General features: G+C 38.0%; 2 protein-coding genes across 2 annotated transcripts; both read left to right on the forward strand.

The window, feature by feature from the left end:
• Positions 1 to 5956: 5956 nt before the first annotated feature.
• Positions 5957 to 11121, forward strand: LOC120632350 (protein Fer3-like). The gene is made up of 4 exons (XM_039902203.1): positions 5957 to 6001; positions 7675 to 7768; positions 8754 to 8914; positions 10942 to 11121. The coding sequence occupies exons 1-4, from the start codon at positions 5957 to 5959 to the stop codon at positions 11119 to 11121; spliced, it is 480 nt and encodes a 159-aa protein (XP_039758137.1).
• A 438-nt stretch (positions 11122 to 11559) lies between these two features.
• Positions 11560 to 18085, forward strand: LOC120632159. Its single transcript, XM_039901965.1, has 2 exons — positions 11560 to 11637; positions 16850 to 18085. The coding sequence occupies exons 1-2, from the start codon at positions 11560 to 11562 to the stop codon at positions 18083 to 18085; spliced, it is 1314 nt and encodes a 437-aa protein (XP_039757899.1).
• The last annotated feature ends 11 nt before the right edge of the window (positions 18086 to 18096 follow it).

The following is an 18096-nucleotide window of genomic DNA, read 5'->3' on the forward strand; positions in this document are numbered from 1 at the left end:
TCCCTGAGCAAACGTATACGCACTTGTACGTATCGATAGACAAACACGGAGAATTATCTTTGCTTAACTATATGGAAGTTTGCTCAGATTATTCCTCTACCTAAAAAAAACAACCCTTCATCGTTTTCTGATTTTCGCCCCATTTCTATATTACCATTTCTCTCAAAAGTTCTTGAAAAACTCGTATCTCAACAACTTAGTCTCTTTCTTAATAAGAATAACCTTCTCAGTTCTTTGCAATCTGGCTTTCGTCCTGGTCATAGTACGGCTACTGCTCTTGCTAAAGTAACTGATGATATTCGATGGGCGATGGATAACAAGCAGCTAACAATTCTTATTCTGCTTGACTTTAGCAATGCCTTTAATACAGTTGACTTTGACATCTTGCTTAGTCTTTTACGCTCTATTAACATATCTCCATCAGTAATAGACTGGTTTCGGAGTTACCTCAATGGCCGTCGACAACGCATTCAGATTGACGAGTCCTTTTCGTCTTGGTGTGATGTAGCGGCTGGGGTACCTCAGGGTGGCGTGTTATCTCCTTTACTTTTTTCTATTTTCATTAACTCTATTACTCAAAACATCTCTTCTCTCTATCACATGTATGCAGATGATATCCAAATATATCGCTCATCTACCCTTCAAAATCTTGGTTCTGCTATTGCAGCTATAAATAATGATATGGCTGCAATTTCTGAGTGGAGCAGGCAATATGGGCTAAAGGTCAATCCTGCAAAATCAAAAGCTATCGTTATTGGTAGCTCAGGAATGATCGCGAGGGTTGATTGGCTGAGCATTCCTTCTGTTATTTATAATGGCATCGCTATTCCTTTTTGTGACTCTGTGAAAGATCTTGGTGTATACCTCGACCGGGAATTGTCATGGACAGTGCATGTCAAAGAGCTGAGTCAGAAAGTGTTTGTGGCGATGAGCTCGTTGCGAAGGCTGCAATCATTTCTTCCAATTCCGACCAAAGTTATGCTAGCACATTCTCTTTTTCTATCTATTCTCGATTATGCGGATGCAAGCTTTCTTAATCTGACCGAGGATCAGCTTAATAAACTTGAGCGTCTTCAAAATCTGGCTATTCGGTTCATATTTGGCCTTCGCAAATATGACCATGTTTCCGTATTTCGACAAAAACTCAAGTGGCTTCCTATTCGTCGTCGCCGGGATATGCATGTACTTTCTCTTCTGTACTGTGTGTTATTTCATCTAAATACTCCCTCGTATTTAAAAGAGAAGTTCACTTTTCTTGGTGAGCAATCTGGTGTAAGATCGTGCCGTGCGCTGACGCTGTGTATGCCTTATCATAAGACTAAATTTTATAAGCGTTCGTTTAGCGTACGAGCTGTGGAATTGTGGAATGCGCTTCCATTGAGCATACGACGATCCAAATCACTGGCGATATTTAAAAGAGCAGTTAAGGCCCATTATATTGTTAACGACTTTTAATAGTATGTATATATGTACTTACTCATTTATTGTATGTTAAAGTATTTAGTTTTGTAAGTGTTGTTATTATATATATTAGTTTATTTTTATATTTATTTATTTATTATATTATTTACTTTTTATCTATTTGTGCACACTAGTTTATGTATTGGCATGTAGTTATTTGCATGTATGTATTTTAATATTTGTACCACCAGCAGTCTATTCTCCTCTTCTTTTTTTTTCCTAATTCTAAGGTTGCCTGGCAGAGATCGCTATTAAGCGATAAGGCCGCCTTTTGTATTACTACTTCTTTCGATGTTTCTGTTTTTGTTATATTTTAAATGTTGTGGTATACAAATAAAGAGTTTAATACTAATAACTATATATATTTATATATATTTCTTGTGTGCGTGTGTATGTCACTGAACTCCTCCTAAACGCCTGGACCGATTTGAATGATTTTTTTGGTATGCGTTTGGGTGGCACCTCGGATGGTTTAGATTCAAAAATCAGCCCGACAGATGGCGCTCGGGTCCGCTAGTATATTTATAAAGCAATATTTTTTGACTTTTACGTAAATTGATGGGTTATGAAAAAATCTGGTGTATATTCCCGGCCTTAATGTGAATTGCCCGCACTTCCTTATAAGTCAAAAACGCTTTCCTAATTCAGAAAGAAATCATTAGTGCAGAGAATTAAATTAATGTTTTTCTTTCCTCTTTCAAGCATCTCGAATTTACGAAATATGTATCACATTTAACCAATTTCTAAAAGTCACTTGTTCTCCCTCCTTAGCTCCCACATTGTATCAATGCCAATTAGAGAACAATAGAATTTCGTACAGTTAGTTATCATATCAAAACATATTTTGCGCGTCCCCTGTTGACTGCGACACGTGCACCGGGCCCTTCCTCAGACTCCCTATTTAATATCGAGCCCAAATCAAGCCCCATTTGTAATTGAAGCGTGTAATTCTGATGACATGTTTTTCTAACTCTCATAATTTGACACAGATTAAAGGGGGTCGAGATTTCTTATTTTGGTTATCCTAACTAATATTATAAATGCGTAAGTTTGTATGTTAAGTTGTTGTTTTTCCTTCCTTCAGTGGCGTGCATAGAGTGTTTGACCACGGTATGCATAAAGAATTAAGAGGGTATGAAATGGAAAAAATCCTTCTCCTTTATAAGACATACAAAAATTTTCGGGTAGGCAGTGCTTTTGTACTTGTATGAAGTGCACGCCATTGCTTCACGCCCTAACTAAGCTATCAATCAACTTGATTTTTGGCATATAGTTACTTGGAAGCCGCTCCGCTTTCATCTCACAGAAGATTGAACAATGATTGTTAAATTGTAAAATGACGTTGGAAAAGAGCAACTGCTGAGTTTCTTGCCGGCTTCTCCTCGGTAGAATTTTCCTTTCGAACCGGTGGTAGAGTCACTACAAACATACATACTTGACGTTCCAAAAGTGCTTATAATAAGTATAAGATAAAATAAAATGAATTTTGAATGGACGGACGGATATAGGCTACTTTTAATCCCAGGAAAAGAAATGACTTTCCCACGTGATTGGTGACCTTTTTGTTAATAACTGTCCCGTTGGTCCCGTTGGTTAGCATGTTTAACTACGGATCACGAGTTCCTGAGTTCGAATCCCGGGTCGCGCCGACAATTGTTAGGTATTCGGTATTTTTTGGTAAAGAATTTTCGGTGCAAGTCCGGAGAAATTGGCGGTGACAAACCGGGGCCGACGACTTATCATCGACTCTGATGCTCTCCGAGAGCACGATGAGTCGTCGGTCCCGGTTATTATCACTTACCTGATACAATATATAAAATAAAGGCCATCAACACGCATTGGAGCAGCGTGGTGGATTTATGCTCTTAAACCGTCTCTCCTACGGGAGAAGAGACCTGTGCTGATGATAACGAATAATGCACGTTATTGAAATAAATAAGTAAACTATAAAAATATGTCCTTTTTTTATTCCACTACAAGTTAGCCTTGCACTGCAGTTTTTACGACCTCCGGCGCAACGGGTAGCACTATGAATTTAAGTAGGAGGTCCCGTGTTCGACTCCTGGCGGGGGAAATTTATTTATAATTTCTGAACATTCTCTGGTCTGGTCTGGTGGGAGGCTTTGGCCTTGGCTAGTTATCGCCCTTCCGACAAATGCGTACCGCTAAGTTAGTTAGTAACTGTTGCGATGTCGCGTAGAAACCAATTAGGGATATGACTACCATTCTCCCTAACAGGTTAACCCGCTACCATCTTAGACTGCATCATCACTTATCATCAGATAAGATGAGATTGCAGTCAAGAACTAAATTGTAGTGGAATAAATAAATCACACCTGTTGGTAAAGTAAAGAGATTCAGTGTAAGATGGTCGCGGGCTAAGCTTTACGGGTAAATAGTATATTAGACCCATACCGGTGGTCAGTTTCTACGCAGCATCGTACCAGAACGCTAAATAACTTGGCGGTACATCTTTGCTCAGCCTTCGCTTGATCAAACCAGAAAGTTTTTTTTTTTTTTTTTTTTATATTTATAGACGAGCGCTTGACTGCAATCACACCTAATGGTAAGCGATGATGCAGCCTAAGGTGGAGCGCGCTTGCCTAGAAGATGCCTGTTCACTCTTGATTTGAAGGTACTAATGTTGTAAGAACTGGGGAAAATGGAAGCTGGAAGAGCATTCCAGATCCTAGCGGTGCGGATCAGAAACGAAGATGCGAAGCGCTTCGTACGCGGTATATCGACCACGTAGGGATGCAGATCCTTACGGTGCCTCGCGGTTCGATAGTTAAAAGGCAAGGGTGAGGTTAAAAAATATGAATCCATTAATTGCAAATTGCTGGAAGAACCGATAGACGTTGGGGTCTGAAGGTAGTGAAATGACGATCCCGCACCGGTAAAAGTAGCGTTGGTCCGACCCCCGACGATGTGGCTAGACGACATCAAGCGAGTCGCTGGGAGCCGCTGGAAACAAACGGCCAAGGACCGTGGATTTTGGTCTAAAGGTGCTGGAATGACGATCGCGCACCGGTAAAATCAGCGTTGGTCGACCCCCAACGATTTGAACAGACGACATCAAGCGAGTCGCTGGGAGCCGCTGGATACAAACGGCAAAGGACCGTGGATTTTTGAAACTCCCTCCAAATAACCTATGTCCATCAGTGGACGTTAATCGGTTGAAGTGACGAGGATGATGACCTCTCTCTTTCTTCACTCACACGACCCTAGGTGTGTACCCACACCCCTAGGGTCCTGATCATGCCTACACAGGTATCAACACTATCCCGTTTCCATAATCATTTTCTTCTTTCATTAAGGGTTATCTGGAGGAGATCGCTTAAAGCGATAAGACCGCCTTTGCGCATATTTATTCTTCTTGTATTTATGTTTTAATTTATATTATCTGTATCCCTTAATTGTGTGCAATAAAGAATTTATCTATCTATCTATCTATGATTGGGGTAGGGCCCCCATGTAGATGCAACCGCCTAGTAGCGTCAATACGCTAGGATGTGGTAATTGTAACCAACCAATTATTATTAATTTTATTCCAGATGACCCCGAGAACTTCGTACCACCAAAAAGTGATTTTAAAATGCAATTCCCATACAAAATTACTCATTTCGATTCTTAAGCCTTCCTTGACGGCCGATTGGCGCAGTGGGCAGCGACCCTGCTTTCTGAGTCCAAGGCCGTGGGTTCAATATTTGTGTAATGAACATGAATGTTTTTCAGTGTCTGGGTGTTTATCTATATACTATAAGTATTTATGTATATTATTCATATAAATTATTCATCAGTTATCTTAGTACCCATACCACAAGCTACGCTTACTTTAGGACTAGATGGCGATGTGAGTATTGTCGTAGTATATTTATTTATTTATTTATCCTTTGGGTTTTTCCTTAACCACCTTGAGGCGAATAAATAAAAAAAAATCGTTTAATTACAGAAATTTGATCGAAGGCCTGAACTCGGATTCCAATAAATTAGTTGGTATTTAATAGAATAAAATGGAAGCTAGGTTGTTTACCAATGTTTTAGACGGATTACACAGTAATTTCAGGATATCTTGTGAGATGTAAAGTCGATATATCCCGCCTCCTGCACCTGCTGTAGCCAATCAGCAAACACACCCCTATACCACCCTTATTTCAGCAAATCACAGGCGAGAAATCTGGCACCACTATACAGAAGGGTGAAATCGAAACTTGAATCCTAAAGTGTATTTAATAACAGCTGAGTAAAGTTGCTATTCGAGTGGCAAGAAATATTAATAAAATTCGCATTCATATTTTGGATTACCATGAAAACGTAGTATGTATTTTGATTTAGTATATCTGCGTTCTCAGTCTTGACAAGAGCTTGATAGCTTAGGAACTCAGTAAGCCAGGTAAATCTAGCTTAAGTGACAAGCCAAGTGTAAGAGGCAGCAGGGGAGTGTAGTTTTTTCTCGGAAGTGTAAAAGCCAGGTCTCAAAATTCATTTCCCGCTGATGTCCTACGGTAGCGAGACGCCGCATATTTGGAGTAGCTCTTCAGTATGTAATAATAAATATTATAATATGCTTTATTAACCACAACAACTTTGGTAGCAACAAACAATTATCAAAAGAAGAGAAAAAAACAACACAAAAATATTATGAAAATTAAACTTAATTTGCTCTACTCCGCGAAAAGCAGGAGAATCTGTATGGTGTAATTTATAATTCCTTCAACCCTTATACTCCACACCAAACAGATCTTTTCAACGTACACTCTACGCACGTTTCGCTCCGAAACCGGAGCATCCTCAGGAGATGTTGACTTAACAATGAATAATTGTTAACTGCTTAAACAGATCCGAAATATGTTTGGTGTGGAGTATAATATAAATTAAGCTTAATTTTCATAATATATACCTAATCATGGTTTTTCGCATAATAACGCCTGTCTATCCAATATAGCACTAGAAATGACGAGGCTATGACTTCCTCGTTGGAATGTAGATAATTTTACAAGTTTATGAGCACTAAACTTAAATGCCATATTAGTGAGATATCTAGGATACAAATAGAATATTCATGAGGGTAAAATTGTATGCAATAACCTGTCGTTCAAATTAAGCTTAATTTTCATAATATATCATGAGTTTCCGCAAAGTAACGCCTGCTTCTATCCAATATTTAAAACACAAACAATTAAAATGTGCGTTACGTCATTATGGTTACTGGTCAACTCCTCAGCTCTGTGACTGGCAAGGAATACTACAAGTTGCAAAGCTGAATGCTTTCAGTGCTTGGACATGTCTAACTTGTCGAACTAGGCTGGCGTTAGGTCAGTTTAAGATTTGCTAAAGGCCGTAATAGGATTCAGCGATGATTTAAAACATCATGAACAGATGTAGTATGTGTTTCCTTTAATATAAACAACATAAGATCCTAGGCAAATCCTTTATGAACTTACAACTTAAATCTTTTGGCAAAGGGCACTTTTTTATTTATTTATTAACTGTAGGTACTTTTACACATAAGTTATACAGTATATACAGTTGTTTTGTCAGATAACCAAATAAAATTCCGCAACTTAGTTATAACATAACATTCACCACAAACTGATTAGTGTTGGACTACAGAGTAAATCACAGGCGTACCCAGCTTCCGGTCTTGAAGAGGCAAGTGAAGTGAGGTTTTTTAGGTCAGAACGTCCGTGGCTGTTTTAAGAAGCCCCTCTATATCCAATACTAAAGCCAAAACTGTCTCTATTTTAAATTTTTGTATGTCTGTATCTTGGCCGCCATACATTTTTTAAGAGAGTTCATTCGTTTTCTGCGAGATTTCCAGCTTGGATGTGCGTCCTAAGATAAGGGCCCCTAAGTACGCCCATGGTCATCATCATGGTCAACCTATTACCGGCCCACTGCAGGACACAGGTCTTCTATCAGAATGTGAAGGGTTTAGGGCGTAGTTAACCACGCTGGTCATGTGCGGATGGATGGATTTCACACGCTTTTGAAGACATTAAGAAGAACGCAGGCTTCCTCATTATCTTTCCCTGCACGTTAAAACAAGTTGTATTTAATTGCTTAAATCTCATGTAAACCCCAAAAGAGAGATGTACGTGTCGGTGAACTCAGTACTCCGAAAGGGGAAAGGAAATGACGAAGTCTTACCCACTAGGCTTGCACAGTGCTTAAACTTTATTGTAATGGCTGAATATTTATTTGTTTTAACAGGGTGGTGAGGTTTCTCCGTACGGTCCTTTGTGGGACGGACCGCCTGCGCCGGTTCCTTACCCCGACATCCTGGCTTTTCCACCCGCCGATCTGGGTAAGTAATTTAAAGTACCTTTTCTCAAAGAGATAAGAACCTGCAACCCTGGTTTTAAGGCACCCTTACTCCGCCGTTCTGAAATATATCAGTTTACACTACTAACAACTGCGTTGAGTTTCAAGAGACGACCTCCTTAGCCTTGGCTATGTTTAGTCCAACCTCTTCTTTTAGTTAACTTTGGACAATGCATCGAATGCGGAGAATAGCTCTGCATGCTACGCGGAAGTTATGATGAAATACCTTCTTCCCCAGCATAAGTTCCATCTTTCCTGGTCTAACGCCGGCATTTATGGGAAGTCGAGCGGATTTGAGTTGGAACTTATTCGGGCAGGTGCTTTCCATTAATTGTTATATCGAACTAGCATATGTTGTGTTTACGCATTTTTAGTAGTAGACTAAAATATGTGATGAGGATAGCTACCGAGGCGTTTTTAGTGAGAAGAAATCCCACATAACCTGATTTCCTTCCCAAGAAGTCGGGTATCTTGCTTTCAGGAGATTTCCCGGTGAAGTATTTCGTCCATATTTATTCCTGCCGCCAAGTGCTTTGATTAGTTTCGGTCTGTAGGGCGTGGTTGTAGCCGGTGTAGTTATAAGCACATGAAGATTAACACCTACGCCTCAGGTTGACGGACGGACGGCAAGGCGATAGTTTTCGATATTCGGATTGGTGGGCTATTTGCTTGGTCACAATTTTAAGAAACACATCTTTATTATTAAAATTAAGCTTAATTTGCTTATACTCCGCGAAAAGCAGGAGAAGATCTGTTTGGTGTGGAGTATAAGGAAGAGTTGAAGAAATTATAAATTACACCATACAGATTCTCCTGCTTTTCGCGTAGCAAATTAAGCTTAATATTATTTCGGTGCTGTTTATGGTGCCCTGAGACATGTTTCCCTCATTGCTTAATTTGCTTATGGGCTATCCGGCACCGTTCCCGGGCGGTTTTAAATGGTTTTTTGCATAGATTGTTTTTTTCAGTGTGGTCGGCGGGATGCGGGCGATCTTCAGCCCGCTCGACGCCGGGAGGTAAGAAGCCGCGACGCCGCGTCGCGTCAGTCGCGCAGCGTCGCGCCGCCAACATCCGCGAGCGAAGACGCATGTTCAACCTCAACGAAGCCTTCGACAAGTTACGGAGAAAGGTAAAAACCTTTTTTTGATCTTTATTTTTATTGACGTGACAACGTCTTATAATTCGATGGAGCCGGCTGCACGCACGAAAAAACATGACGTATGCGGCGTTACCTCGCTCTGAGGCGTTCCATTCAAGGCTTGAAGTGCAAGCGAGAGCGCGGAACGAGCGACAAAGAGGCACAGTCGGCCTCCGCGTTCGACATCTGTCTCTCTCCTACTTGAGTGAGCGATGCGTCCGCGTGGACAGCTCCTATACAATACTACATTTACATGTTTTCGGCAAGGATGAAGTGCAATGAAAAGTGAATGTGGTGTCAATTGTTTATAGCAACGATAATATCTATCAAACAAATAAAATTACAATTTTATTTTGAAAAATTTTATTTTCGCGGAGTATAGCAAATTAAGCTTAATTTGATAATATATCATGGATTTCTGCAAAGTAACGCCTGCTTCTATCCAGTATTTGAAAAATGCAACCATTCCATCAGTATTTTCTTACGACGTTGTCACGTTCACCTATCGTCAGTAAGCCGACTTTACAGACAACCAATTTTTTTTTGTTTATAGCTTTCCTGTATCCATGCATATTTCTTCCGCTAAGCAGCATTGTTGCAATGCTGTGTTCCGCTCGAAAGGCGTGGTTGGTGTAATCACAAGCACACGAGGCTTAAAACCTTATGTCCATGGACACAGTGGCACTTTGTCCGACACATTAAACGTAAGCTTATAGAAGTCTTATTATAGTATAAAGGACTACGTAATCGATAAAAAAGCTTGGTTGTAAATAATTGCTCTAACAGGGTTGCTATTCTTATAATTTAAAATGACATTGTGTGATGGTGATAACAAAAAAAAAACACACGGCTAAGTTTGTTGTGGGCTTCTTCTTAGACCAGGACGCGTTTGGAACCCTCGTAGCTTTAGTTTTAAGTTTACGAATGTGGTTATCGCCATTATCTCACTACCGTGTAATTCTTATGTACGCATTAAAAGTGCCATATGGGCCTACTTGAATATAGATATTTTTGACTTTGACTTTGATGTGTTTTTTTAGCACTTCGTGCGTACTGCTGCTCTTATTCAATGCGATCGGTTTCCAACATACGTCAAAATTTCGTGTAAAAAAACCCTGTCTTGTCTACCAACACTGCGCTTTCCTGTGCGAGGTCGACACTCCAGCACCTTATAGTATGTTGTTATTCGATTGTAAATTTGTTTTAATGACTCACTTTGGTCTACAGTCTTTGCTCCTCATAATCCTAATTCTAAGGTTCCACGGCAGAGATCGCAATTAAGCGATGAGGACAGCTTTTGTATCCCACTTCTAGGTAGTGAACTAAAAAGGAATGAATGAATGAATACACTTTTATTGTACACCAAAGAAAAAAGTAGTTACAGATATATAAAGATAGTGCAAGAGAGTACAATTTGGTACTATTATGTCTTTTATGCAAATATTTTCTTTGGTGAACCTATAGCAGCACTCTATCGACCTTTAAATCAATCAATCAATAACGTCATTACTAATAACCTCTGCAAAACAGGATTTCCTACCGCAGAGGGTGGGGGACCAACAATGTTCAAGCTTGAGGAAATAATATTATTATCTAGCCAAATATCACCTAACGGCTTGGAATTATATTTTTTCAATTTATAATTTTCTACGCCATGTTTATTTCTTGCTTAGCTCTATGTTTATTAAATTCAAATTCAAAATCTATTTATTTAAAGCAGACCTAATAAAAGCTCTTTTAAAACGTCAAGTAAGTATGTCTGTTTGTAACTCTACCACCACTATTATTCCCGTTTTCCTCGCCTAAATCGGATGCCTAATGATTAAGGCGATTTCTATAGAAAAACATCGTTTCACAAAATCTTATGTGTTAACCTTTGGTGAACCTCCTTAATTTATAAAAGAGGAATAAGGTGTTACTTATTTAGGCATTCCCGTGTTCGTCGTTAGTGAAACCGGTTATTAGTCACAATTAGCTTATGATTTAATTAATAACTGTTTTCTGTGATTGTCCTACAGGTGCCGACGTTCGCTTACGAAAAGCGACTCTCCCGTATCGAGACTCTTCGTCTCGCGATCACATACATAAGCTTTATGTGCGAACTGCTCCACGGATCCCCGCAGCCTCACCACTCTTCTCATGCCTCTTTGCACCCACCACGTCACGTATTTGACGCAGAAGTGCCATGGTGTGCTTAAGTTTATTTGTAACCACATATTTTTTCCCCCCTAAGCTATAATTTGCCTAACCTATTTCAGTTCTTCGTTTTTGTCATATTTACATTTTTCCTCATTTATTGTAATGTCTTCTGTAGCTTTTTTTCTGAAGATAGGCATATGATAAGATATTCATATTCAGACGAAGTTGCGGGGCATGCCGCATCCATCAATTATTGCTAAATCAGGTTAATCTGCAAAGTGCAATTTATTATCTCTTTAATATTCATACACACTATCCATATCTTCCAAAATAAACTCTCTAAGCAACTGGCTCTCAGCACTCTCTCTCTCTCTCTCTCTTCGAGTACATTATAATAATGCATTCAGGGTGTTGATGAAGCTGCCACGCTTTTATAGCGCCTCAGGGATGTTTGCGGAAGCGAGAGTTGACCGCTTCTATGCCACAACGCGCCAAAGATGTGGCTTCCTGGTGAGAAGGATGCGGGGGAGCACCAACAAAATTCTGAAGATGATTGCTGGCAGGTTGGACAACAGGTATGTGAGTCACTGCTGTGCTAGATCGGCAGTGATTTGCATATTTGAATATTATGTATTTATTTTTATTTTTAATTTTTTTATTATCTTTTATTTATATAGAAATAATGTATTTTTAATAACAAAAACTGTAAGCCTTGATGCTTGATAATTTTTATTTCAGAAAATTATTATTATTATAAGCACAATTAGTTCTTTCGGAACTAATTAGCATTCTCTGGAGATTTTGACTTTACAAAGCACAATAAGTAAAAAAGCATTTTGCGGATTATGGCAAATTCAGCTTAATGTTAATTGATTTACTTTTTATATATTATCTACACCACTAGAAAAGCTCATGTTTAATTGGACGTCCGAATGTTCTTAAATTATCGCCACGAACTTAGACCTCGCGTTGCCAGGCAATGTGGTGAGTCAGCTCGTTGGCGATAACGTGGACTACCAGTATCTCTGATAATGACACATTCCGGACCATTTTAAAGAACTTTCTTTAAAAGGCACAAACCTTAAAAGAATGAGTATTGTATTTTTAGCTTAATTTTATAAAAATACACCGGTACCCATTTACCTTAAGCTTGGTTTAATCAATGACCATAGAATCTTACACAATACAGACCCATAATTCTTTTAAGAAGGTCTGTGCTTTTCGCTGTGGTAAAGCTGACTGAGGTGACAGAAAACACCATGCAGCACATACTCGTTATATGACAATATAAACTTGACAGTTTTTTGATGGTAGCTTTCCGTAGTGGTATTGGTGTCTCCCTGGCGCAACGGTGAGCGCTGTGAAATGAAGTAGGAGGTCCAGTGTTCGATTTCCGGCAGGGACAATTTGGGAATTTATAATTTCAGATTTTTTCATGTGCACTAAGATACAAAATAGCCCGCAGAGTGAATTTGGTAGTTAGTTTTTTAGGCTGTGTTTTGATACATTTGTGGAGGCACGGCACTTGCTTTGAGGGAACTGTCCTATCTGATATCTAATACGTTTGAAAGATATAAACTTAATGTATTATGTATTGTATTGTTATTAATAAGTATTCCTAAGTCTAGGCTAAGTGTTTCATGTCTCTATCTTCTATTATATAATACTAGCGTGATTTAAAAAACATATGCGGTCTTAGACGCGACTTACATTATTATAATAAGGACCCTAGCGTAATCTGTCGGGCTGATTTGTGAATCTAAACCATCCTCGGTGCCACCCAAACACAACGAAAAATTCATTCAAATCGGTCCAGCCGTTTAGGAGGAGTTCAGTGACATACACGCGCACACAATAAATATATATATAAAGATATTGTTAAGTAAGACAGAACTTGCAATATCTTCCTTATCATCCTTAGAATAAGGTTAACAAAATAAATCGTGTTGTCTTCCATTAGATATAAATATTTTAGGTTTAAGAACGTAAAATAACACATCCTACTATATATATATATATATATATATATTATATTAATTTAATATTATAAATGTGAAAGTGTAGATATTTGTTACGCAAACAATGGCTTTGGATGAAATTTGGCAAATTTCAATTGTAAAAAAAAAGAACATAGGCTACCTTTTATCCCGATCCCTTCAGTGGTTCCTGAGGGAAAATTGAAAATTGTTTACGAGCTAAGCCGCGGGCAGACAGCTTTTAAAATTTGGTATGCATGTCACCTATGAAAACTTCTTCGAGCCCTAAGATTCAAACTCTTCCTGGCAGAGCCCCATTCCAAGGCTCACCAACAAACCCGCGTTACGCTGTTAAAATCATTACGGTTCATCAGTGGCGTGCATAGAGGGTATGCGAAGTGTATGCAGATGATAAAAAATGAAGAAAGTTTCCAGTAGGTACAAGTTATAAAAACTTATGGGTAGGCTAATAACTCTTACAAAGCGTATCCTTAAATTAATGAATGAATACACTTTTATTGTACACCAAAGAAAAAAAAGTAGTTACAAAGATATAAATACATATAAAGAGAGTACAATTTGGTGGCCTTATCGCTACATAGCTTCCAGGCAACCAATGGCGTAAAAGGAAAAAACATAGAACAGAGGTAGGTGGTGCAATAAATAAGATTTAAAATTATACAAATATATAAATAAAATATATATATATATAAATATAACTACTATATGTATATAAATATTTTACACTTAATTTTTTTTGTAACTCGTACTGGACATTTTTTTCATTTTATATCATCTGCATACCCTGTGCATACCCTCTATGCACGCCACTGGGGTTAATCAGCTACCCACAATCCGAAAAAAAAATCTATGTGCTTATTACACATATCGCTTGTGTTGACAAACTTCAAAACATGATACATCTCCAAAAGTAAAAAATTACAGGGCAGCAGGACAGATAAACGAAAATAATAGACCCATACATAACTTCAAACAGTTTCTCCTATATTTATCTTAAATCATCGATAATTTGCCTCATTGTTACTAAAACTAGATTATTTTTCTGTACATAGGTTTATAATTTTATTACTTATAAAATTTATTCTTCTTGGTTACGTCAGTCTTGTCGCAAACGAGCGATATGTACTTATATTACCTATATAAGTTTAAGTAATGTTAAATAGTTTTTCTGGATGTACCTGTCTATTTATTCATTAATAATTAGAAAATAAAATAAAACCTATATGGCGATATGAAAAGTTGTTTAATTTAGACCCAATGGCTTCAAACCATTTGACGGCCGACTGGCGCAGTGGGCAGCGACCCTGCTTTCTGAGTCCGTGGCCGTGGGTTCGATTCCCACAACTGGAACATGTTTGTGTGATGAGCACGAATGTTTTTCAGTGTATGGGTGTTTATGGCTGGTCGAAGCGCGAAAGCTCGCCTGGAGAAGAGCCATACGGCTTATTTATTTAAACTCTTTATTTGTACACCACTACACAGTTAGGGCAATAAAGGACGAATACAGAGAAACACAAAAACTGGAGTAGAATACAAAAGGCGGCCTTATCGCTTAAAAGCGATCTCTGCCAGGCAACCTTAGGATTAGGACAACAAGAGTGAGAACAAATAGGTGGTGTAAAATTATTATAAGCCTACATTCAAATAAATACATACGAATACATTAACAAAATATACACAAATAATTCATGAACATACAAAATAATAATTATTAGCGTAAAAATCCTAATCAATTCAATAAAATATGAATTTATACACTTTATAAATCCACTGTAACATTTGTGTGAGATGAAAGCGGAACCTTGGTATATTAAGAGTAATGGTATCCCTGCAGAAAGTGTATTTTAATTTTTTTTTACTTTTAATAAGATGCTTCAGAAGCGGTGACAGCGCATTTGGTAGGAGCTCAACTTCACTTTTGGGTGTCGAGTTCGAATCCCAGCTCGCACCTCTAACTATTTAAAGTTATGTGCGTTTTAATTAATTATAATATCACCTGCTTGAACGGTGAAGGAAAACTTCGTGAGAAAACCTGCGTGCCTGAGAGTTCTACGCAATGTTAGCAAGAGTCCACCAAGCCGCAGTGGGCCAGCGTGGTGAACTACAGCTTTAAACCCTTCCCATTATAGAAGGACGGTAATGGGTTGATGGTCAAGATGCTTCAAATATCTCTAACCCTACTACCTATTTTCATTTGAAACCCTTATTGAAAAGATAGTATTCTGCTGCAGTTCGATGATAACTGATCCAAGGCTGCCATCTTGGATCAGTTATCATCGAACATAGCTAATAAAACTCCTATTCACCTTTCAAATAATGAAGAAAAAAACAACATGTAAAAAAGAACATGAACATCACAAGTTTCTCAAACGAATCATCAATTTGTTATTTGACTAATTACTATTTTCCTAAATCCTAATTATTAATGGTTGTAGGATGTAATAGATAATTAACTAATTATGCATTATTAAAGAAATGCATAAATACTTCTTAAAAGTAGTGATTATAAATTTTTAACTATTGATAGGTAGGTGTGACAACGGGTCTTTAAAAGGATATGTTACGCATGCTTGTTATTTAGTTTATCATAAAGATTAGGTGAGAAGTGTCTTGTTGTAAATAAAAATGAAGTCAAAATTAGTTTGGGTAAGTACACGACCTGCATATTAAGATATACTTTATATAATTTTATTATTTGCTCTGTACGATGTAATTAAAGCGTCGATGTCATATGTTCAATTCCCGTGTCAGGCCAATAATTTTTAGGTATTGAGATTTTCCGTTTGACAGTATTATAGTCCGAAGTCAGGAATTTAGCGTTGTCTAACCCGAGAGAGTAAGTTATGGCGTCGGTCTCGGTTATTGTCACCGATATCGCTAATTAACATCAATTATTGGAATCTTGGAAGCCCAACAACTGGTAATGGAGCAGTGTTGTGGGTCTGTACTCTTGGTGTAAGCTCTAAATGCGCTCTCTCCTGTGATGAGGACCTGTGCCCAACAGTGGGTGGGAATAGGTATATAGGTTGATTTTAGCCTGAAGAGGCTTTAACAGATGAGATATTTAGATCCATCCTACAGCACCGTTGATTTTTTGGATTAATAATATCTAGATAGTATTCATTACGCCTCGGACTTTAAAAACAAACTTATCAAGGCTTTGCCTTCGAGCCAACTCTTCAACAAGTTCTTTTTGTACCATAAATCTGTAGGTAATGATCAGTGGCGGGCACTTCATGCATGCACAAAAGCCTACCCTAAAATTGTTATATAACTCGTATAGGAGGAGGAATTTTTATGCATTTTCCTTACTGTATGCATATTCTGGTAAGAAACCTAGTGAACGCCACCGGTAATTATCCAACTCTTGTACTCAATATATTCTTTTAAGACGATGTTAGTATTAAGTACATTTTTTAACGGTTTTAAAGTTAACATTTTGGTTGTATTTAACTTAAATACAGCAAAAATCTTAAATTAGTAGTTTTATTGCAGTTATATTACGAAATTATGGTTACTTTATTAAACCAATACCAATTGTAGGCCATTATTTATTAAAAACTAGGCCATAATTTTAAATTTTAAAATGTATAGAAAAACAAAACTAAATTAGTATTTATTTATTTCATTTTTTACTTAACATATATCTATAATTGTAGTTATTTAAATAACTCGGTAATTTTCATAATGACTATTATTGAATTTTATAGGTAGAAAGGATCCTGAGGACAAAATAAATGCACGCTTGTCATAGTGCATAGTAACTAATAAAAATATTCATTTATTTCAGTTCTGCATCACATTCTACGTAATTGCTGTCACCGTCGCTACGCCCGCCGACCCTTCAAGACCTAGACGTGATTTGACAAGAATTCAAAACATTATCAAATGGCTATTAGGGATAAACGAAAGGAAGCTAATACAGGCCGTACCTTTGATTAGAAACGAGAAGCAGAGAGTTTATACAATACCAGCCGATGAAAAATTCCTTCTTAGAGCTCCAGCGCAAATGGAATTCGATGGAAACATTAGACAAGTTCTAGCAGGAGGGCCATACCCCGAGAGACTATACCCGTCAGTACAAACCATTCCGAATCCTTTTGTATATAACAATTATCCTTCTGCAGTGCAAGAATATGCTCAAATAAGAGACGGAGATTATGTGTATCGAAAACCTATGTATCTTTCAAACAGATTACCAACGTATCAAGAGTCTATAAGACCTTTATGCCCAATAAGCATTACCAATGTAGAAGCATGTGGATATGATACTCGTGGTATCATAACAGAAACAAGCCAGCGTTTGCCGCAACCGCCAATGCATATTCGGAATAGAATGCGTGAGATAATAGTAAATCATCCAGTTTCACCACTTAATGTACAACAGGATATTGCTATGCCGCCTCCGGAATTAAGAAAAGTTAATGTTTTCGATTATTCTCGTAATCACGATGAAACAGAGATAAATGATGCTACTCTTATTAAAACAGAAGGACAGGTGGAACCAATACTGAGTATAAAATTAAATTCTGAAGCTGATACCAATGCGCAAGGTCTGGTAACGAACACTGATATTATCACGAAGAATAAAGTAACATTTGCCGCTCCAGTACATTCGAAATATAGGTACAAAATGATCTATCATAATCAGCCAGAAAGAAACACTGTTGTTGAAATGGATAGCATGGGATCACCGACCGCTAAACCGAATGAAGAAGCATCGACCCCATCAGTTAAGGAAAGTACAGATGTGATGAAAAATCCGGCTAACTACATCTATATGCCACCTGTTAACACGGAAATACCTCCTCCCGGGCTACCGAGTGATGTTACAGCTCAAAAGAAACCTGAAGAAACTGATAGTTACACCGCTGTTGCTAGCGAAAACAAACCGATTGTGGATGAGTCATCTTTCATAAATACCGCTAGTAGGGAAAAACCCAGTAGAGTTATAATAAGGCGTCGAAAACTTAAGTCGCGGCCAGAAAACGGCCGTGGAGACATTCCAGATATATCTTTACAATGAGTAAAATTGTA

The sequence above is a fragment of the Pararge aegeria genome, chromosome 19 (assembly GCF_905163445.1).
Source record: "Pararge aegeria chromosome 19, ilParAegt1.1, whole genome shotgun sequence".
In the NCBI taxonomy this organism is placed as follows: Eukaryota; Metazoa; Arthropoda; class Insecta; order Lepidoptera; family Nymphalidae; genus Pararge; species Pararge aegeria.